The sequence below is a fragment of the Epinephelus fuscoguttatus genome, linkage group LG14, assembly GCF_011397635.1.
Source record: "Epinephelus fuscoguttatus linkage group LG14, E.fuscoguttatus.final_Chr_v1".
Classification (NCBI taxonomy): domain Eukaryota; kingdom Metazoa; phylum Chordata; class Actinopteri; order Perciformes; family Serranidae; genus Epinephelus; species Epinephelus fuscoguttatus.
In genome coordinates, this window is record NC_064765.1 from 20908707 (window position 1) to 20931807 (window position 23101).

General features: G+C 41.7%; 1 protein-coding gene across 2 annotated transcripts; it reads left to right on the forward strand.

The window, feature by feature from the left end:
- Positions 1-34: 34 nt before the first annotated feature.
- Positions 35-21733, forward strand: rpap1 (RNA polymerase II associated protein 1). Of its 2 annotated transcripts, none has more exons than XM_049596505.1 (27): positions 35-101; positions 1870-2069; positions 2218-2366; positions 2539-2631; positions 3616-3784; positions 3904-4068; positions 4233-4487; positions 7859-7974; positions 8117-8215; positions 9168-9269; positions 9410-9577; positions 9779-9958; positions 10069-10203; positions 10325-10495; positions 10829-10986; positions 11178-11348; positions 11444-11639; positions 12891-13000; positions 13210-13405; positions 14399-14545; positions 14730-14872; positions 15774-16206; positions 16297-16415; positions 16506-16737; positions 17199-17375; positions 18027-18083; positions 21053-21733. In XM_049596505.1, the coding sequence occupies exons 2-27, from the start codon at positions 1874-1876 to the stop codon at positions 21200-21202; spliced, it is 4287 nt and encodes a 1428-aa protein (XP_049452462.1). In that variant the 5' UTR covers positions 35-101; positions 1870-1873; the 3' UTR covers positions 21203-21733. The 2 variants fall into 2 exon arrangements, with proteins under 2 accessions (XP_049452462.1, XP_049452461.1); XM_049596504.1 differs by lacking the exon at positions 35-101 and adding an exon at positions 139-465.
- Positions 21734-23101: the final 1368 nt, after the last annotated feature.

The window sequence follows — 23101 nt, forward strand, 5'->3', positions numbered from 1 at the left end:
AGGGACAGCTTTTATTTTGAAGGTGGAGTTTGGTGTCACATTAAAACCCTTCCGTGTGGTGCACTGAGAGTTGTGTGTCACGGACCCAGCACTAACTGAAGGTAGCTAACACTAATATTAATCATTTTAAAACAGCAACGTTAGTCTCGTTGTAGTGATACTATTTGGTGTTGTGTTGAATTATTTTAAGCCTCAGCTGAGTGAGGTTTGACATTTTAAAATAATGCTAGGTTAAAGGTAACGCTACGTTACGTTCATGCCCGGTGCGTGTCGGATGTAAACTGAACTGCACGTGAAAACGAAGAAGGAATATGTAGCTAGTTAGCTAACGTTTAGAAATATATAGTTAATGTGACTAATTAGTTAAAGCTGGTCGCTTTCTGTGCTTATTTTACATTCTTTGACAACGTTAGTTTGCCGTTTTTCAGCCAAGCTAACCAAAGTTCAGACTGTACTCGAAAGCAGGTGAGATAATGTTCAATTCATGGTATTTGTGTTTTAATTTACGATGCTCTTCAATCTGACGGATCCAGCTATCAGCTTAAACACGGTGTAATGAACCAGATGACAGCTTGAATGAGTTTCAAATCAGTTAAAATGCCATCCTTTATCTGTCAACAGGGGCGTAACAGTTATATTTGTGGGCACCCAGCAACCTTGGGCCCCTTGAATCATTGGCTGCACCATTTAATTCGTGTTTGTGTTCTATGTTGTCTTTTTGTAACCTATGTTGCTGCCTGTCTTGGCATCGAAAGGTTTTTCAGGTTCAGTATAGGTTAAATAAATAAATTGGCTGCATCCAAATGTCCACCCTTTGGACTTACGGACTGAGCCCTGGCAGACTTCAGTCATATGTGCTGTGATGAGTTCACCGTTTAATTATAAATCTCATGTATAGGGTTGTTTCATGAGTGAACAAAATACATTTCTGTAAAACATACAGACTGAAGACACTCAGATACAGAGATGTTCCTCGGGCCATGGTAATAAGGACTGAGGTATGACTAAATAAATTGGGTAGGCCTATTAATTACATCAGAACTTCTTTTGTTTTTTTTCTGCCACTTTTCTAGCCTATATATTTGGCACTACAGTGCGCAACGTATAGGGTAATCTGCGATAATACAATGCATTTTGATTAGCCTCTAAAGCCTATATTTCTACATATTTCTGTGCCATGATGTTGTTGAATATCATTTCTGGCCTATACAATTCAAGTATTGTTGTAACAGGCTACAGAAATTCTTTTATCATCACGCCCAACATGGCTTTACAATCTTGTTGTGGTAGGGATATTAAGTCATGCGACCGTGGTGTAGTTTATTTATAGCCAAATGTTGGCTTTTTACTTCCGGTGATTGCATTTAGGTTTTAAAAATCATAAAAGTGGTGTTCCTTTGTGAACTCAATGTCTCTAGGTATTGTACGTAAACTTTTGTTTGCCACAGGGTTTAATTTCTGCAGTAATCCAACAGAAGAATTCTGTAGGCTTTTTGATGGGAGAACCAGGGCAATGCTAAATTCCATGTTGGCCTACAGAAAAATATCATCCTTCCAGCACTCTGTAGTCCTGTGCAGGGTTCCTGCAGATCCTTAAAAAGTCTTAAATGGTAGTGAAAATAAGGCCATAAGTGATATTGAAATGTTCTATTTTGGTTATTATTAAATTGGTCTTTCATTCTGATTGGCATCAAAGAAAGTCTTAATCTAACTTGCCTTCAGCTGTAGGGACCCTGCTGTGTCAAAGTAATTTTCTCCATGGAGTAGCTGGGTTCAGGTAGAAGTATGGAGGGATACAAATGGATAGGGGAATTAGAATTAGACACAACAGTGGGAATATATTTAACATCCTCTTTTGTGTCCCCTCAGAGGGATGTTGCGGCGTCCCAAGCCAACTGACTCTGAGGCAGACCTCCTGAGAGAGCAGGAGAGGTTTCTGACCTCCGGTGCCCCGTCTGCTGCCAATGTGGTCCGCCGACCTGACAAGAGGAGAGGCGAGGCTGGAGGAGAAGGAGGGGAACATAACGGGGAGGATGAAGAAAGACAGAGAGATGTTGTCACCATAGAAGGTAAGGGATATGTTTTTGTTTCTTATTGAAAAAGCCTCGACACAAGGCTAAGATGATACTTAAAATGCATGGGTTACACAATTAAAGATGTCTAACATTGGACTGTATATAAGATTATTTAACACCTAATGTTTTATGTTTCCTCTAGATCTTCCAGACCAACTCCCGTCTCTTACGCCAGCCCCTCCCAAGAAGTCTCGCTTTAAAGCCAGTCGTGTCACTTTCGAGGATGAGGATGCTGGGGAGACGCTGGACAGACACGACACTCACATCAGTGCTGTCCTCTCCAGGATTGTTGTAAGTACCTGCTGCAAAAGAATGGAAATGTAAAGTGTGAATCAGTGATTGTGAGCTAATTAAAGTATACATGCACCTAGTGTCAATGTCATATCATTTTGAGCTTGACCCAATACACAGTTTTTTTTTATTATTCCATCAATGCATCTGTAACATTATTCTTTGTTTTAAGGAGAGAGACACCAGCTCCACCCCAGTATCTCTACCAGCATTTACAGGAATGGCTTTCCCCAAAGTATTGCACCGATCAGAGACCAGCAGTCAGGTAAAAAGACTTTAATGCCCGTTCTCATTAAAAGTATACTATTTTGGAATTATTATTACTGTTTATGAACAGCATTACCAGCGAAAGTGAAAGTGAAACTAACCCCAAATTCAGTCTTGTTAATTTTATTTGTTTTTTTTTCCATGCTGTGTTCACAATTTTGAAGTTTCCTTTTGGATATGTGTGCTACTTATGATCTGGCAACTGGTCGCTACCTTTTATTTAAAGTTACAACCTCACCTGTCTGCTGTGCCCAGGAACGTCCTGAACACAGCAAACTAAGAAGAGGATAAAAAAATACAGGCAGAGGGCAGAGTCTCTATAGATAAATACACCCCCACAAAATTCCAGTGGGTTATAAGTGTATGAGTCTGTACTAGGGTTGGGCCAGTGTGAAAGTTCAAACCGGTTTGATAATAAGCCAAACACCGGGTCAGATTGGTACACTGAATTTTACCAGGTGTCCCACTTTACTCAGCAGCCGCTCCCAAGTGGAACACAATGACGCTGTGTCCCAACAGAAAACTAACATCTGACTATCGCGTAGCATCGAATACAATTGGAGCTCTTTGTCCACACTGAGTACATTAAATATGCACTCCTGTTACGTCTTGAACTCAGATCACATAAGTGTTAGCAGTGCGCACCACAAGTTGCTGATGCAGATTACTTTATAATTTGCCAGAACATGTCATTATCACAAATGCCAGTTCAGCCAGTTGGCATAAAATTAAATTGTTTTAAGCTCCAACACCGCACAGGACCAACAAAACTGGAAACTGACCAAACTCTAGTCTATGCAGTTTTTTAGGAAAATCATGCATAGTAAACCTTTAATTGTGGCTTAAAGTGTTTAAACCCTTTAGTTATAAAAGTGGCAACAACTCTGGCCATCAGCAATGAAGAAAAATTGCTTCTCTGTATATACAGAATTATGTATTACTTAAAAATGGATTTTTTAAATGTATTCATGCTCACAACCAGGTGCCGCTGTCTTCAGCTGGGGGAAAGAAGAGTATCTTTGCACGTCAGATCGCAGCTCAGAGACTGAAGGAGGGAAAGACACCTTTACATTGTGCGCCTGAACACAGGGAGCAGAACCTGCCTCCAGAGACCAGCATGGATACAGATGAGCGCAGTGCCGCACATGATGGTGAGTAAATGTAATTCATAGTCAAGTCTTAAAGAATATGCTGATTGGTTTAAACCTCCTCTTTACATTATTTTTGTCTCCACTTTCTCCTTGTCTCCTTGCTCCTCTCCACTCACCAGAGCGGACTGCAGTCTCAGGTCCCTGCCTGCTGTCTGGTGAGGGACTTGAGTGTCCAGATAGCTCAGGAGAGACCATGAGGATCCACAGGGAGAACCAGGCAAAGCTCCAGGCCATGTCTCCATCTGAGATACTTGAGGAGCAGAAAAAACTCTTATTACAGCTTGGTAAGCAGTGTTGTTGTCCACATGATAGTTAATTAAGATAAATGTTGAGGTGAAGACATGATATGTGTTGAGTTTGTATCCTAGCTAGTTAAGTACATCTAAACTTTTTTATTTTTCATTTTGTCGGTACCACTGCGGATAACACGATTATTTCTGCCTCCCAGATCCTAGACTGGTGGAGTTTGTTAGGTCTCGGAAAGCCCACAGCGTCCCATCCTCCGCCTCCCCATGCAAACAACCCCAGGGCAAAAGCAGCAAGGACAATTTTCTTCTTGAAACCGTGAGCAGAGAGTCAGACTCCTCCGGTGCTGCTGTACTGTCTCAGAAACCCCAAGAAGTGGAGATGGAAGGAGAGGAGGAGGAGGAGGAGGAGAAAGAGGAGGAACTGCCACCACCGCCACCACCACCTGCTGTGACGGGTATGATGCATTCAATAGACCCTTTTTATCATGTCTAACTTGTCAGTTGTGTGGTCTCTGCTGCTGCTGGTGATATAAATAAATCAACAGCTATAAAGTTATGTGGATGACTATGCTATAGAATATTTTTCAAATTACTTTGTGATGAAGTGGCGTGTAGTATAGCCATATTTTTAATTGTTTTGATGGCATCTCGGCACACTGAACTGCCAGCTCTGTCAAATATGTTGTGCTCGACTTCACCTCGCTGCAGACTGTATGGGTTGTAGCTATATCTGCGGCAGTGTGAGCTCAGTGCAGGGGACAGTTAAGAGAGTCAACTCGCACACACAGTGACAGGGCTAACTGTTAGCATCATTCGGCTAACGTTACATTAGGATTATTAACAGGTTTAAGAACAGAGATTAGTCATTTTGGTGTCGGTGTGAATTTGTTGGGACTGTTGAACAGCTGCTGCTATGTAAGCTAATGCTAATTGTGCTGATGTTCGATTCCCTGGGAGGAGAGTGGCTCCAGAGGCAGCAGCAACAAAAAGTTTGCTGATCTGGCAGGGAGTCGGGACAGTCCAGGATCAGGTTTAGATACTACTTGGCTTTTGGTAATACCTTAAAGCCTGGGTCCGCAACTGTTCAGTAAATCAACGGATTTCCAAATTTGGTAATGTTTAATTTGAAGGTTTCTGATCAACTGAGGGATAAAGTGTTTCTTCATGTTTAGAGGAGATTCTCCTACTTCTTGAGCTTAACAAACTCTTTAAAAACCTCTTGGATCAGCAGGAAAATGCATCAATACAGATCTGTTTTTCGGACACCATGAAAAGTTGACTTTTTAGAAATAAGTGGTTCTCACACAGAAGTGATTCTGCAAACTTATGATGATCTTATAGAACATGATGCATTGCTGTAGATTAAACTACCCAACAGTGTATAAAGGAGTAAAATTTAGCACACCTTAAACATCTACAGCAGTAAATTGCAACATACACATTAGTGCAGCATATTAATCTAAAAACTAAAATATAAAAGTAAAACAGTGACAGGGAACATTTTACTGCACACTTTATACTTTAAGTAAATTGTGGTATTCGTACTTTTACCTCAGTAAAGGATCTGAATACTTCTTCCGTCGTCGTAAATCATACCCTTGTTGCTGAGACTGTCAAATTTTTCGTTTAGTGGTATATTTTGAGGGAGAAGCCTTAAATGCACCACCTCAAGGAGACGTCACATCTGACTTTGTGCCAGCTGTCTCTGCCCTCATCTCCCTCCTGATTTATGTCACCCACCTGGTTGTCTCCCCTTCACTCTCTCTGCTCTGCCCTTTCTCTGAAGCATCCATTCTCTAATTGTGTAACTAATGTGCGATGCTTCTGCTGCATGGCTGAAATCCCGACATAAAGCTGATCATTGATATCACTTTGTGTGATTAGCAGAAAAGCCAGGCTGAGCCAGAAGTAGCCACTCTATGCAATTAAGTTACTGCAGATCATTCAAAGAATACTCCCAGTCATGATGAAAGAGTTGCTAATGGATCCTATGGAAAAAGATCCTGAGCATCATTTATACCATTGTCTATTTTGCACAAAAAAGTGTTAGTAGAGCTGTTTTTGCCCTCCTGTTTTCCTGGCCAAAGATTATTTATTGCCTCCTCTACCTTCCTTTTTAGAAAAAACTATGTATCCTTGTTGTAGGTTGAAAAGAAATAACCAGACGTTGCCTCAGGTCCTCGCAAAAAACTTATATCATAGCCGTGGGCAGCAGGGCGACTGAGAATCGTTTATTATATTGTTGCAAGATATATATATTTGTCACATTACAGCCCACCTCTCCCAGTCACTGTTATACGTGTTTTATTCTTTCAATCATTGAGAGAAGCACAAGCTGTGCAGATGGTTATAGTATGATATGAAGTGTTCCCAAGGTCATGAAATTCCTGGAGAAGTTATGAAATAAGATAAAGTGTTTTCCAGGCATGGAAATTGTTTGAAATTAACAATGTTTTGAAAAACTTTTGAACATGTTTTTCTTTGGCTATTGTTTAAATTATGTTTATAAAAATCCCAGAACATGTTGCGCAAAATACAATCCTCTAATTTAAAATCTAGTGCTCTGCCGTGTTACCATTAAATGTTAAATGATGTTACTACCGTCATTAGTATCACGTGATACACACTGACCAGACTGGCATCGCGTCATCACCAAAGCCGTGCCTCCTTAGGGGGATAAGTAACGTGCTGTCACATATGGAGAGAAATGCCGAAGCTGTTGTCTAGTATGTGAACCGAGACTTTCACACTGATTTTTTTAAGGCACATAAGATACGAGAATATTCACTGTCAGTCAAAAAAAAGTATTCAGCCACTCTGTTGGGTCATTGGTCCACTTAGACGGGGGAGACTAAAGGACAGTGACAATGATCAACCTTGATTAATTAAGTAATCACGAATGTTCACAGTCAGGCAAGGTCACAAAACAGTTATGACATGTGTTGTTAAAACAAGAAATAAATGCATACAGATGTGTCAAAATTAAACACGTCAAATTGTATCTTAAGTTTTCTATCCCCCCAAAAGGGGCGTGGCCTTAATGTTTAGTGAAGAATCTGTATGTGCCTGTCTGTTGACATGTGCTGCAAGTCCCTGTCCTGGTGGGAATATCTAACGAGCAAGTAAAGTTAGCTGGGAAGGCACTCACTGGTCCGTCCAGTACTCACTGTATGTCCTGGCATTTCACCGGTGACACAGAGGGAGGTCTGCAACAACAGAGGGGGGACCAAAAATGGGGATGGTACAGAACTGTTCCATTGGTACCATGAACAACTTTTCACAGTGGAAACAGACAAGAAGCGTACCGAACTGAACTGAACTGAACCGTACTGTACTGCTCTGTGGAAGCAGGGCTTATTTTAAACATGCGTATTTATGTTTGAACGCAGTTTTCAACCAACAGCAGCACTTTAAAAAGTTTGGTATTCTCATGATGGTCGACTCTGCTGATATGTGTAAAAGTAAGTTTGTGTAATACTAAAAATATGACTCTGTTCAAAAGACTTTCCTTTTTTACTGTAAAATAGAAACATCTGTAGCCCTACTGAAAGCGTGTCCATGTGGCTGCACTATGTCATCAAGACATCAAAGAGCTCGGAAGGAAGCACATTTGCTGTTTTTGTGGATTATTTTGTTAGTGCAGTTGGTGTTTACAGCGGTGGCACATGCTGCAGTTGTCACTTTATTTGTGGATAGTCAAAACAATAAATACCAGCAGTCACACATGGTTACTAGTCTTTTTTTGCCCGTGTGTGTGTGTGTGTGTGTGTGTGTGTGTGTGTGTGTGTATGTGTATGTGTATGTGTATGTGTATGTGTGAATTCAGAGAAGGATCTCCCGCTGAAGCCTCAGAGGGAGTGGGTCCACATGGATAAGCTGGAGCCAGAGAAGCTGGAGTGGATGAGAGACTTGCCTCCACCCAGAAGGAAAGGAACGGAGAAGGTAAGGAGATGTTTCTGACAATAACGGTAGATACCAGTTTCATTTATTTAAAAGTCTATAAGTTCTTAGTAACAGGTGAAAAGTGGTCTTGAGTTGAAAAGATGTGTGAGCCAACACTGTCTGTGGTTCTGTGTCCTGATAGGCCATGCAGGCTCGCTTTGACTTTGCAGGGACCTTGATTCCACCCACTGAGGATCTGCCCACACATTTAGGCCTGCACCATCACGGAGAGGAGCCCGAGGTCAGTGGGCAATGAGTTGAATGTTTTCCTTTTGTGTCTTTTAATGTTTAAAATCGATAAAATGTATACAACACCTTCGGGTCTATCCTTCATGTTTTCCTTATGTATTTAAAGTTCTGAACTTCAGATTTTACCTGTAACTTTAAGTGTCATTATCAGAGTTGTTACGAGTTGTCCTACCAGACTAGGAAATGCCTCCTATGCTGCCTAAAATGTTGGATTGAGTATCAGTGAGTATGCAAGTCTATGCACTGATCCAATACCACATAATTTATGAATGAACTTTAAAGTACTTTGACACCTGGATTAAAACAACAGTTTTTCCAGTTCTTCTTCGCTGCTTTAAAACCGTAGCCTACACAGCAAGTTGCACTGTAGCCACTATTTTTAGGAGGGGCAAAGAAGAATTTATTTCCAGTAAATAGTGTGGTAGCCATTAGCGAAATGTCAGTGATTTGGCAACTTCTGTCGCATCCATTCTCTGCATGTATTTGTTCATGTTTTACAAAAGCTGTCAGCTGATACACAAGTTCAGGTATCAGAGTTGCCAAAGAAAAAATGGTATCGGAACATCTCGAGTCATAATGGTGTCTCTTCACTCCAAGTTCAGTCTTTTAAATGTTCTGTCCTATTCATGTGAATGCAGTGTTTTGCTCATATCTGTTTTTGTTAATAAAACTGTGGAGTCACAAAGAAGCATTGATGACATTTCCTCCAGAGAGCATATTTGTAAAGAGCTTTTAGTGTGAAAGCTTTACACCTAACCTGCTCTTAAATTAAATTTTCCTTTCAGCTTTGACAGAACATTGTGCCACTTTTAATGAAACCTGTTAAAAGTGACGCATCATTGTGACTGTGACTGAAAACCAAATTTATTTTAGCTTTACAGACGAGGCTTCAGGTCTTTTTCCTTGTAATGATTTTGCTCTTAACACTGAGGCTCTCTCTCCAGCGGGCAGGTTACTCCCTGCAGGAGCTCTTCATGCTGTCTCGAAGTCAGATCATCCAACAGAGGAGTCTGGCGCTCAGCACTTTGGCCAACATCCTCTCAAAGGTTGGCAAACAAACGTCTACATGCACACTGACATTCAGAATAAACACCATATTCCATTTGAAAATCCAGAATATTTTGTGAATGTAAACATATTCAGTGTCACATGTCTGTAGTCATATTGCTGCATTTCTTACCTGTAGGCACGTGCCGGGGAGTACCTGTCAGCTCTGCAAGGCAGCGTGGTGTCCACTCTACTCGACGCCGGCCTGCTCTTCCTGCTCCGCTTTGCGTTGGACGACAGTGTGGAGGGAGTGATGTCCACAGCTGTGCATGCACTTAAAGCCCTTCTTGTGTGTGCCGAGGATGAAGTAAGACAACTCGAAGTGTTACAGCGTGTTTGTCTTGTGATTGCATCATTTTATCTGCAAAGACTCATTGAAGCTTGGTTAGGAAGTGATTCTGCAGAGTGCAGAACATCACAGTAATGTTGATGTGTTTTCACAAAATATAGAAGAGGTAATCCATTATCTGGTTCCTCGCGTTCATATCTCATGTGTTTGCCCTCTCAGGAGTGTTTGGACTGCACCTTCTCCTGGTTTCGCGGCCTGGCCTCCTTCCCTCTGCTGCCGTCTGCTCAGGAGGAGGAAGAAGAGGAGGATGAAGGGCTGCCTGAAAATATGAAGTTGACAGCTAAGGAGAAAGAAGAGAGGAAGAGCGATCATGATGTGGCCAGGCAGGATGTTGTCAAGGTGAACTTGTTTTCCTCTGCTTTTTTAGATTTCCTATGTGATGTAAATGTACAGTAATTAAGACGTTCTGTAGATGAGTGATTATCGTTGGCTCTCTGTGTGTGTTTCAGGGTCTGCTGAAGATGAAACTGCTCCCCAGGCTACGTTACATCCTTGAGGTGGTCCGACCTTCTCCTCGAGTGGTCCAGGACGTCCTGGAGATCCTGACTCGTATCGCCAGGCACTCCTCCTCATCTGCCACCCAGGTAGCAACAATAACAGTCACGTAATCTCTTAACTATTCGTCCTCCATACCTGCTGTTCAATAATTATTATCTTCTGTATTTTCTTGTGGACAAATTCAGTAAAAATGTTTTTCACTCTCAGGTGCTCGACTGTCCTCGCTTGATGGAGACGGTGTTGTCAGAGTTCCTCCCCACTTCCTGGACAGCGCCATCTTCGTCGCCTCCTCAGTCTGTTTACGGACTCCCACAGGCCAGCGCCATGAAGCTGTTGAGAGTGTTGGCTACCTCTGGCAGACACGCCTGTGCCAGACTGGTGAGTGCAGCTGTGGAATCTAACAACAGAGTTTAATTGGTTGATAATGTATTAAAGTAACTGCGTGTTTTTAGAGAGGTCTTGGCTTACTGGATGAACTGTGTCTATTAAACAACATTTGATTCTTGTATTTATGTATTTGTCTGGAAAATACAAAACATGGAATACACAAAGAGTCAAGTGGAAAATAAAGTACTTTACTGTATCCGATTTATTTGCATGTTTGTAACCTCTGCCCACGATAAGTACCATTTAAGCATTATCTAAATTTAAATCTAAATTACTCCACTTGTATAAGCATTACCATCTAACCTTCTTATCTGCTCTCCCCAGTTAAACTCTCATGGAGTGGCAGAGCGTCTGCCTTGTCTGCTGAGTGCTGAGCCCAGTGAGCTGCTGCTGGAGCAGACTGAGGCCCTCAGGATCACTGCTGAGGCCTACAGGCTGTGGGCTGTAGCAGCCGGCTATGGACAGGCCTGCAAATTATACGTGTAAGATAAAACAGCTGACCAACAGGGGCAGAAAGGAGTGGTAAAAAGCGGGTCTATCTGTGCTTCTTTCCAACTGAGCTGCGGGACAGTGAATCAGTGTAGAACAGTCTTGTACTTACAGTACCTACAGTAGCCTGACACAGTCTAATCCTCTGCTCTGCTCTTCTCTCACTGTCATTATGTCCCCACAGAGACCTATATCCAGGCTTAGCGCAGGCGCTGCAGTCCGTTCACAGAGTCCTGGCTCCCTCAGATCCTCTGCTGCCTCTGCAGCTCCCACGGGTCCTGGCTCTGCTTTCTCTGCTCACACAGGTCACACACACTGCTGGCTGTCACCAGGAGCTGCAGGCTGGCATGGTCAGGTACAGATGAGGATCAAAGTGGTTTTATGAAATCATCACACAACACACCTGAATCCTTTTTTATCCACACATCACCCTCTCTGTTTTTACCACAGCTCTCAGGGAGAAGAGTGCCCTCCTCCTCCTCCTGTATCTTGGGGTCACGTCTCAGGGCTGCAGATGTCCTTGTTGGGACATTTGAAGGGTTTCGTGAAGAACCTTGATAATCCAGTTCAGACAGAGAGCAGCCTGGCTGTGATACCAGCTTACCTGCTCTACCTAGAAGCCTACTACCACCAGCTCTCCAGACAGGTACTGCTTCCTGCTGTGTTACCAACTTCTTATAACAAATGTTTTGCTACCTTTCAAGAAAATATCTGAAAAACAACAGGACAGTGAAATCACAAGTATGAAATAACTGTGGGAATCGGTCCACATCAACATGGTTGAACTCTCTGTACTTTACAGAGCTATGAATCCAGGAACTACATAATAAATTGATAACACAACTTATTCTACCAAGGCTGTTGCCAAATTAAATTCTGTTCTCAAATTAAACACTTAAAAGTTTCTTTAAATATTTAACAGTTGGCATACTTTTCTGCTTTTCTAAGGTTTAGCAGTATTTTTTTTTAAATCCACATGAATGCACTTCACATCAGCATAAATTAGATCCAGAGAGTTTTGTGCTTTTGATTAGTTTTTATTTCATTTTTAATTTTTGTTTTCAGTTCATTTAGGGTCAGTTAGTTTTTATTGTTTAAACATGTGGAGTTTCAGTATAGTTTAATTAATTTTAGCATTAGTGTTTTGTTATAATATGGGTGTATTTGTCAGGGGCAAAATAAAAGAAGTTCAGAATAGGTTTTACGATACAAACTTGTAAAGACATTTCCTGTATATATTTGTTTTATTTTAAATTGTCCTGTCAGGACACAATAACATATGAGTCCGTTTTTGTTTTTTCCTAAGTCTAGTTTTTATTTTAAAACCAGAAATTAAATTGTTTCTCACATCAGGTTTTAGTTTTTAGTTCACTATAGTAATGTTACACCGCACAGCACTTACTCAGTAAGAAAATACATCACTTTTAAAGCTGGTTTGCCTGTTTCAGTTCTTCCAAAACAGTGGTGAAGGACATCTGGAGCAAATCCTGAAGTTGGCTTTTCTTTAATATGAGAACAATGACAGGAAAAAAAGCATTGCTAGTCAGTTTTAACTGAATATTCTCTGATCAAGCTCCGATAAAAACACAGAATGCATCAACATGATACTGTGTCGTTCACTGCCAAACCAGTCTATAACCAGGAGTTATCTTCACGTCACCTGTTCAGCTGACTTCATCAGTTTAGTTTAGTTTAGTTTAGTTCAGTTTAATTTTAGAGACGCTTGACTACCCTGCTGTTATTGCTTACACGTGAACTAACCACAGACACTTGCCTCATTGAAGGACTCTCAGCGGTATGCAGCTGCAGAATGAATACAGAGGAAACACTGGGATGGATATTTGGTGTTAAAAAATGTATTTGTCCTGGTGGCAGTTAACACAACTCTCTTCCTTAGAACTGTTTCAAGCCTGTAGAGACCCTTCAAGAACTGGAGCTGCTGACATCTGAGGTCCTCCTCCCTCTGCTGTCCCACCATGTTGTTCAAGGCCTGATAAAGAACCTGAAGTAAGTCTGAGTTACTGTGAGAACAATCTTTGTATTTCATGTTGTTATTCCTTGTTATATTTTCAACTGCAGTCAATTTCTAAATACTAAAAAGAGATGATAGTAGATTTTTGTTCTAGAAAAAACTTTATCAATCGCACATCTAACAGTACGTTCTGTGAGCCTGTTGACATTATTTTTTTCACTATTATTAAATGTTTTCTCCCCAGGTCTTCCTCAGTAGTGTGCAATGTCCAGTCTGGTCATCAGGGCCCAGAGATGACTCCCAGCCTGCCTGGTTTGGCCTGCCCAGGATGGAGGGACCGCCCGGGGCTGGTTGTTCCCAGCTCTCCCTTCCCTCTTATCACAGGCCTGGGGCTCCTCCTGGAAACAATCACAGGCATCCACAAAGGCCTCAGCTGCAAGGTAAAGTTTACATACTTTCTCTATAAAACTAAACACACTTTCAGCCAAAGATGAGAAACTAATTAGTAAGGTAATTTCGTTAAGTCTTTAATGGCAGCCTTTTGGCAGTCTGGTGGCTTGTCACTGAGGCAGTAAGGTATATTTTGCTGCCATCTTGTGGTGACATACACAAAATCCCATGCATTTATATCTCAACATTTCCCTTAAATGCCCGTCATGTACTAGAAGACTTTGAAAATACTTTTGAAAGACTGAAGCCTGACACCTTCTCACATCTAGAGACAGCATGAGTTTTAGTCTCACACTATAAAATTTTGCAAAGACTTGGGATCATGCAGGGTCACTATTTGCAAGACTACAGCTAGATTCTTTTTAAGATTATTTCCCTCACCAAACTCCCTTTAAGAAATACGACATTTTAACAATTCCTTACTTGTCAGCAAGAACACATAACTCTGGGCACACAAGATAAAAGGCGTCATATGTTGACAGTATTCTTTTCATTTCGGCATCAGTATAATCTATAAAAATAAACTGTATTTGCATACAGACTTTACCTTTTGGGAGTTTGTGGCTTCAACTCGCCACCAGCCTCCATTGGTCAGCTGCACTATTTTTTAGTGGGAGGAGAGTGTGAGAATGAGAGGCGAAATGCTTCAGGAATGATTTGTCACTAAAATAATTTTTGGTTGGTGGATCAGATACACGCTAAATACAACACCAGTTTATCCTTTTCCACAGTCTAATAGAATGAGACTTGCTCATGTTCTTATGCCTCCTCTGCATCCCGTCCATGTTTACTGTCTACTTGTTACTGCTTTTTGTTCGGCGCAGGAGAGAGCACACCTACTGGTTGTTGACAGTGCTTTACGACCACCTTACGCCAAAAGATTGAGATCACGGAAGCTCACACCTGCTCGGGAAATATGTTCTGCAACTGTGAAATCGCGTCAGGCCAGCATCATGTGTCTGACTTTCTTTCCCACTCTGCAGTTCACTGGTCTCCTCCTGTCAGAACCTGTGATTGGTTACCTGAGAAGTTGCAGTCAGGCTACGCCCAAGTTGTCCCACACCAGAGCCTGGCTTCTCCGTCACGAACACCACTTACTCTACCTGCTGCTTCGGCTGGCACACAGACTGGTAGGCTCCAACTTAAATCACTTGCACTTTAGGCTTAGTTTCAGACAGCAACATTATCCTCTGTTCTCAACTGCTTCTCTCTCAGGTTGTGGTAGTTTCTGTTACAGACCTAAACTAACTCTCAAATTAAAGCTTAATATCACATCCTAATTGTTACCTAACCCAGCATTTGGTTTCTTCTCAGGTTCCTGTTGAGCCAGAGGTAGCCAAGCATGCACCACTGTACCACCAGGTGGCGCTAGTTCTGCTGCCATGGTTGCTACCAGGCAGTGAGTACCTGGCACATGAGCTGCTGTCCACCATCATCTTCAGCAAGGACTTTATATCGTGAGTAAACATGTAATTTACAGAGTTTAATTTGGGATTGATTACCAGTAAGTGCCAACACAACCAAGCTTAATGCTGCAGTTGGTAACTTTTATGGGAATAACTTTGTGTCAGATTTGCTGCAGCTTTCACTTTATTCTGAAAGAAGCACATCAGAGAGATGGTCTGTTAAAATGAATCATGTTCCTCCTCCTTCCTCCTCTAATGGCCTTTACTAGAATCTACTGTGGTGCACCAAAAACAACCAATCAGAGCAGAGGATTCTCTAATATAGTGTCAATCATGTCAGTCACAGCTTGTGAACTTTTCCGATCTTTTAGATGTCCTTCCTCAGGAGATGAGTTTCTTGTGTCATGCCTACATCTGCCTTATTTCTGGCGAGGATATCAAAGCAGCAGGCGTGCTTACTGGGGCTGTTAAGGCCTCTCAGGTTACAAGAGAAAATGCTAAGTCTCGTCAAACATCTGAGGTGAGAAATAGGCTATGAAGTAACAGAATCTGGATTCATATTTCATCAGTGCTGCCTAGCCTTGTCTGACTCGTCTGACAGCTGCGTTAGAGACTCTTCAGCTCTGGCTGGTTATTTTTGTTCACATGCAGTAAGGCCATTAGAGGCACTATAAGGCAGAGTAAGCAGAGGAGTATGATTTCTTTTATAGATTATTTTATCTGTCTTATTTTGTGCTGTGTGAATATAGTGACAGCTTCATCTGAAAAAAGTTTCTTGTTCATAAAAGTTACGATCTACAGCTGTAAGAGCCTTTGTTTTGTTTACATGTAATACATTCCTTTAGATAATGATTTCATGCTTGAAAAACTGGGTTGATGATTCCAATCTAATTTTGCAAATTATTGTATGTTGTAATTATTGCATGTTTATATTTACTTGTTTGCTTCACAGAGAGGGCCACAGCGGAGGACCTGAGGCTGTTGAGCTGGGAGAACTGAAACTCCAAGAGGACACGCCACACCACACCGCTCCCTCGCTGCAGACTGTCGGCGCCCTCCTGAGGGAAGCCTGCGTCCAGCTGCCGTCCATACGAGGCTGCTTCCTCACTCAACTGGCCCATCTGGAGTCATCCGTGCTGATGTCCCGGGATGCTCTCCTCGGCCTCAACCCCTGGATCAGCTCCCATCTCCTCCCAGAGCTCACTGGTCCCACCTTGCCCTCCGATTGGCCTTACCTCCCGCTCGTCAGCCTGTATGAGCATGCAGGGGTGTCTGACGGTGGAGGTTCGGCAGTGGAGGAGCTCCCACAGGGGGCTCTGCAGGCGGTCACCCACTGTCTGCAGTGGCTGCTGCTGCTGGAGGTCTGGAGAGAGGAAGCACTAAAGGTACAGAAACAAGTCAAGGGAGGTTTCATTTGTTCAACAGTCATCACATTAGTTACTGTAACTAGTCCATTTCATTTTGTCATGTCGCAGGTGATCCCTCCTGTCGCCAAGTTCGCCCGCCTGTCCTGTGTGTTCCTGTGTTCCAGTGACTTGTTCCTGGAGAGGCCTGTTCAGAAACTGATCTGGGGTCTGTTCAGACTGCTGACCAGGTCTGAAATGTTTGAAAACCTTGTTCTTTTGGTGCAAAATCTAGACTGAGCATAGAGAATGGAGTTAAACCCAAACTCTTCCATTTACAGGCAGTCCAGGCTGGACTCTTTGGACCTGGATGTCCCCCCTCCAGGCCTTGCCTCCTTCCAGGACTTGTACACCGCTCTTTTAAACCAGTACGAAGCTGTGTCCTTTGGAGACCGGCTCTTCGGCTGCTGGGTCCTCTTACCGCTGCAGAGGAGGTACAGCGCCACCATGAGGCTGGCTGTGTTTGGAGAACACGTGGGAATACTGAGGTCACTGGGGGTCACTCAGGAACAGGTGAGGATGAGGATGTTACTCAGGGGTGTAACGGTGCTCAGAGGTCACGGTTCAGCGGTTTAGGAGTCATGGTTTATTGTGAGTTTGGTACAGCAGAAAAAAACCTAAGGGATAAGGGAAAATATAAGGGATAATTTTTTATTCAACTTTATTTATATAGCCCAATATCACACATCACAATTTGTCTCAATGGCTAAAAGTCTCCTGGCAGAACTCATGCTTGTGAGTTTGGTTCCACGTTACATCCATCAGTCTACATACTGTGTCTCCTGCGTGGAGCTGCGTGCACCGAAACGTGACCCCCGTGTCGTGATGGTTTGGTATGAATACCTGAACCACTGGAGCCCAAATGTTGCTTTTTATTATCATTAGTTTATGAGTTAATGTGCCTTTTTCAAGTGACTTTCGGAACATAAATATTCTTTGATCACATAACACATGTTCTGTCTCTTCATTTGAAGCTCTCCATCCCTATCGAGCGGTTCACCTCCCCCCCAGAAGACTCCCTCCCTCTCCTCCGTCTCTACTTCCGCACTTTGGTCACAGGGACCCTGAAGCCTCGCTGGTGTCCTCTTTTATACGTGGTCGCCTTGTCTCACGTCAACTCCTTCATCTTCTCTCAGGACGCTGCGGCTCAGGTACAGCACTACGTGGCATCTTCTCTTAATGAAGTCTATCCCCACGCCTTGTCGGAATTTTCTTATTATGTATGCATGGTAAGATCTTGCTTCATGGCTTTTTTAAATCAGCCGCAGTGAAATCTTAGACAAACTAACATATGTAGTGATTTAGCAAATCCAGAAGGTGCTGCAGCTGCACTGAATAGGACATTGGACTTGTGAGAAGTGCCCAGTGGTTTTATGGGGATTTATGCACATTTCGACGCCAAATATGAGCTCACTGGACGCAAAATCTTGATTTTATGCATCTTCAAAACTCATGTGTTGTTGATTAACTGTCAAAGAAGAAGCCTCTGAGTTGGTCTCACAAAGTCAACTGTGCTCTTTCATGTTTCTAAATATTGATTTTAAGTCATGGTATGTGACTTTTATTTAACTGTGAGGTCCGCAGGGTAAACACACCACAATAAGAAACACATTCAGTGACACAAAGTGGAATAAAGAACGGAGTCAGTTCTATTTGCAGTCATATTATTTTAGAGCAATGCACCCAGAAATACTCATGCATGCTGGTGAGTTTATTAAGAGAGACATAAAAGAGACATAAAGTGCGTCAGTGCCGTATATCAACGAGTCCTTTGATCTTTAATCCCTTCGTCCTCTTTATAGGAGGTTGAAGCAGCTCGACACAGTATGCTGAGGAAAATCTACTTCCTGACAGATGAGGTACAGTTCTTTCTGTAAACCACTTCTTTGTCTCTCTCTCTGATCTTTAAATGCTGCAAGGTGTTTAGTGATTGTACCAACGCTTCCACTCGCCTCTCACATAACTTTCCAATGATGTTTTTTTTCTACAATCTCTTCGACAAATGTGTCTGTTTCTCATCTTGTGCACCATCATCCAAGTCACTGTTGGGCTGCTGGATAGTTTTTCTTATCGTCTAAGGTTTTTTTTCTTTTGTTTTTAAATCTTCTGCAATTCTCTGTTTTTAATGTCTCCGTGTTAATTATGCATGTGGCGATCCTTTCATCTTTATTCTTTTTATGTAATTGATTTTACATCCAACGGTCTGTGTTGTTTTATTATTTTAGTTTCCTGTGGTTGTTGTCTCAGTTTCAGCTTTGCTGTAATTTCAGTATCACTCAACACATCTGCAACATACACTCGGACCAGTTAATATTCTGTTCGCCATCTTCAAAGGGAAACTTCAGTATTTTTTGACAGGAAGGCAATCCGGGCAAAATCTAGGTAAAAAAAAAAAAAAAGACTGAAAAGAAAGACGACTGGTTGCTCTGTTTATTGAAACGTAAATCAAAAGCTTGTGTTGGTGTTGGTGTTGCAATCAGTATCTCTATCTCTATCCTACTGTCTCCCCATATGGTCCCTCATCAGAGGGGAAACCATTGAACTTATAGCAAGATAACAGAGCTAACAATATCCATGGTAACCTCCCCCTTTAGACTCATCACTGCACCGCACTCTCACACTGAAACCCCTTCACTTAACAATAACAATCCTACACTTACTGCTCTACTTGCTCAACACGAGACAGCAGCACATCACTAGATCAGTTTCACATGCACTCCTGTGCCACCTCACAAAATAAATTACAGTCAGAGATCATTTTGTCACACTAACACTAAGATCTGGAACAAAATCCCACACTACATTCGAGCAATAACCTCTATTACACATTTCAAGCACTCATACAAACAATCTGATGGAAGGACAGACCTGCAGCCACTGATTTAAACCTCATATCCCATGTTTCTCCCTCCACTTCAGTCCGCCACTCTGCATTGTCTATGTAGCTGCCTACGCAACAGCAAAAAAAAAAAAGCTGTTTGGCATTGGCAGAGAAGATTTGGCAAATTTCTCATGGGCTCAACCCACATACTCAGCTCTGCTGCTCATCCCACAAATGCATGTTCCTTACAAATGTGGCACCATTTGAAAGAGAAATAAACAGGCTTTCTAACGGTATAAGATTTATTGCCAAGAATCGTTGTTACAACTACCAAACACAAATTTCCTTACTTTTTGTGCTTAGTTTAGATAGAGGGAATTGTATCTTTTAAGACTGATGGGTCCCCCAACAGAAAAAGACGGATACAAAAGGGGACTGCCTGGCCAATAATTTTCAGAAGGAATCATGAGCTGATGTCCAAAAGTCACGTACTTTAGGGCGGTCCCATAGGACGTTGTTTAATGTACCTTCGTCAGGGCACTTCCAGCACCCGGGGTCACCTTTAATCGTAGCCCTATGCAGTCTAGAGGGGGTCCAATACATTCTGCTGGTATCCTGAGTTGAATTAACCTAGTGAATATCACCGGACATGCCTTTTATACAGGATGTTAGTCAATTCATTTTCTGTGAATGTGGTTCCCACACGATTTTCAAGGAACTGGTAGTCTAGACCGGAAGTCTACATCCACATTGAGACCAGGATACTTTAAAGCATCCTGCTGATGGATCCAAAAAGCTTCCCTTTGATTAAGTTTCCATATTCTGTGTGTAAAGATAGGTGTATATATATTTATTTTTTCTGGGTATCTCACCTCATGTCACTTCATTAACTTGTTATTTTTTCATTATTGTCTATTTGTTTCACCTGTCATGCCATTATATGGGTCATGTGACAGCCTCCAATTGGCTTCTGCCAGCATATAGGTGTGGCCATACCTGTGTTGTATGTTCTGAAAGCCGTGATCAAGACCCGCAGTGGTCGAAACATGTTAGCTCTTATAATGATTTGCCTGGATTGCCTTCCTGTCGATCCTGTTGTTTCCCGCTCTCCACAAGCACCCGGCACAAGGTTTCAATCTATGGTTGTATACACAGAGCAACCAGTTGTCTCTCTCTTTTCAGTATTTTTTTTTTTTTTTTTTTTTTTACCTGGATTCTATTTTCACTTTTTTGTGTGTCAAAGTGACCAGTGGTGACAATAATTTTAGGTGTTGAGAGAGAGAGAGTGCTGCAGCCAACAGCAGTTAAAGCAGGCTGCAGTATAGTCTCCATGTGCTCTGTCGCTTTACATCAGTTCACTGGAAGTTTTGATTTTGCCACCGACAGGCTCCAATTGTTATTATAATTAGCTGACAACATTATGGGAAGCTACTGGTTGCTCTGTCCTCTTAGTAAAAGCCAGCAATTTTTGTGGGCAGCTCTGCAGTTTAATGTGAAAGTGAGATTGAAAAGCCACCATGGAATCAAACGCTGTGTGATTGAGGAGAAAAGGAGGTTTCAGGACACACTGATGAACTCATCAAACCTCTGCGGATAGATGAAGAGATCGGCCTTCTCTGCAAAGAGGTGGATGCCGTGCTCTAACACCATTATGAGCTCAGTCATAAATACTCTGACTTCCACGTCCTAAATCATATGCTGGCTCTACATCAGCACTCAGTTGTCAAAACTTTGAGAACCTCTGCTTTAAGCTTTGAATTTTAACCATTTATCCAATACTTAAGCTATTTATTGATTACTTATAGCTAGCCATAAGCTCACTGTTCACTGTTCACTGATCTCTCTAGTAGTAGTAGTCTTCATGCACTCTCAATGCAGCACATGATGTTCTGGTGTTACAGCTGAATCCATGTGTCTGAGCTGCTCCACAGTCTTCCTACATACTTGGCAGCCACCACCTCTGCTTCTCCTCTCACCTCCTCCTCATTCTCTTTGTCTCATTTCCAGGTGTTGAAAAACCACTTGCTTCTCTTCCGTCTGCCACGAAAGCACTCAGAGTTTGGCTTCGACATGTACGAGCAGTTGCCTCCCATTAGGGCCAAACGATTGGAGAGCGTCCTGAAACTGCAGGACAGCAGCAGTGACAAAGGAGACTGAAGGCAGCAGGGAGTGGAAAATAAAAAAGTAGTGAGCCAAGAGCAGAAGATCAGAGGAGAGACAGTGTGGGATGGAGAGGAAATCGAAGGAGAGATTAGAGCGCGAGTAGAAGACGCTGAGAAAGAAAGGAGATGTCAACTAATAAAGGTTTGCCATCAAGATCGGCTTCGGAATAAGAGCCATCATCGTCACAGGACAATTTTCTGTGGCTTCTTTCCTTGAAGGAAACCCAGCCTGAGGTAAATCTGGCCAAGCCGCAATTTCAAATAATCTTTAGCACCGATTCGAACCAGAGTCAGTGCGAATGATCCGAAATTAAGTGCAGATGCAGCGAAGTACACATCCCACAAACCTTTCCTCTGAGCTAATGGGAGGGATCAGATGTTTTCCCTCGCAGCACCAGAACTTCGCCAGAGTTACTACTCGAAAAACAGACAATGGTGATCCTTGGCGTCTCAGAGCAAAAACAAATGTCCTGCTACACAAGTGCCTGAAATTGTCTCTTGTTTTGTGAATAAATAATTTCAAGTTTGTGTAACCTTTAATGTCTTTACTCTTAAATCACAACCACTACAATTATAGCCCATAAAAATAGCACTCAACTAGCTGAGTGTTTTATTTGGGGAGCCACACCGCAGATGTAAACACAAACACTTTGATTAAAAGGTGTTGGTGGGAGGAAATAAATTTAAATGAGGTTAAAGACCCACAAACATCCACACTGGGTTTCTCGGGACAATGGAGATAAGCAATGTTCCTTCTCTGTGTCACTGATTAATAACACTCACTGAAGCACTTCACAGACAAAGACTCTGCTTGATTTCCATTGAAGCTGCTCTAATGGTTTCCGGTGTTCAATCAGATTTGGAAAATACCCGTGAGGGACCGATGTGTTTTTCTGTCCGTGTGCTTGTACTTTCACTGTTTGTGCTGCTCAGTGAGACGAATTCCGCTGCATAACATTAACTTTGTCATACATACTGATGAAGATAAATGTCCTACTTAACTGATATATTCCACTTGGATTTGCCTTTTTTTTTTTTTAAGAAATAACTTGAGGAGATGAATTTAGTTTTGCATTAGTTTTGCATCTTATAAAATTTCTGATTAATAAAAACTATGTTTACCACAAAAAAACAAGTTGTAAATCAGGTTTAGGTGATTTTATTAATCAAATTTATTTAAAGAAAATAAAGAATAAATCATTTATATACAGAGTAATCACTGCCCAGCCTCCCACATGTGAGCACAACTTATTTTTAGCACTTAAAATGGGTAAAATCACATTTAATTATAGGGCTGCATGCAGGGTTTTGCTTTGCTCAGCACCTGCTTGCTCCGCTGTTGCTCTCAGCTGTTTGCTGATTAACTATGAAGTAGGCTGATTAAAACACTTGTTCAATACATGAATTTCAGATTGCACTTGTTTTCTGTTGTTGGCCAATTTTCATCCTATTCATATATTAGTTAATGTTAATGCGAGTACTTGAATATGGAAATTGCTTCAAATGGACGTCACTAATGGCAAATGTGCTGCAAATGTCAGTTAAATAATGATGTGAATTTTTGTAAAGCACTCTTTAAGATTAAGAACAAAGTGCTTTTCAGATTAAAAGATTTACTGAATGAAAATTTACATAGATCAGAAACCCTTTTGTATGAGATTTAAAAAAAAAAAAAAAAAAGCAGGAACATAGGAGCACATATGTCAAGCAGCAATGAGCCCATACATAAACAACTGGAGGTGCAAGTGTAAAATAAAATAAACAAATTCGCATATAAATAAGTAAAAATAAGAATAAGAGAAACAAGTTTATATAAAGTCCAAATCCAAAGTGCTTTACATAGCAATACAATATAAAACATAATAAAGGATACAGAAAAGAGTAGAGAAAAAAT

What these genes read in the sequence shown, in the direction of transcription:
- rpap1 (XM_049596505.1), top strand. Translation starts at nt 1,874, where the DNA reads ATGTTGCGGCGTCCCAAGCCAACTGACTCTGAGGCAGACCTCCTGAGA. An exon ending in CAGGCCTGCAAATTATACGT is followed by an intron (nt 10,987 to 11,177) that starts GTAAGATAAAAC and finishes ATGTCCCCACAG; the next exon opens with AGACCTATATCCAGGCTTAG. An exon ending in TCTACTTCCTGACAGATGAG is followed by an intron (nt 18,084 to 21,052) that starts GTACAGTTCTTT and finishes TCTCATTTCCAG; the next exon opens with GTGTTGAAAAACCACTTGCT.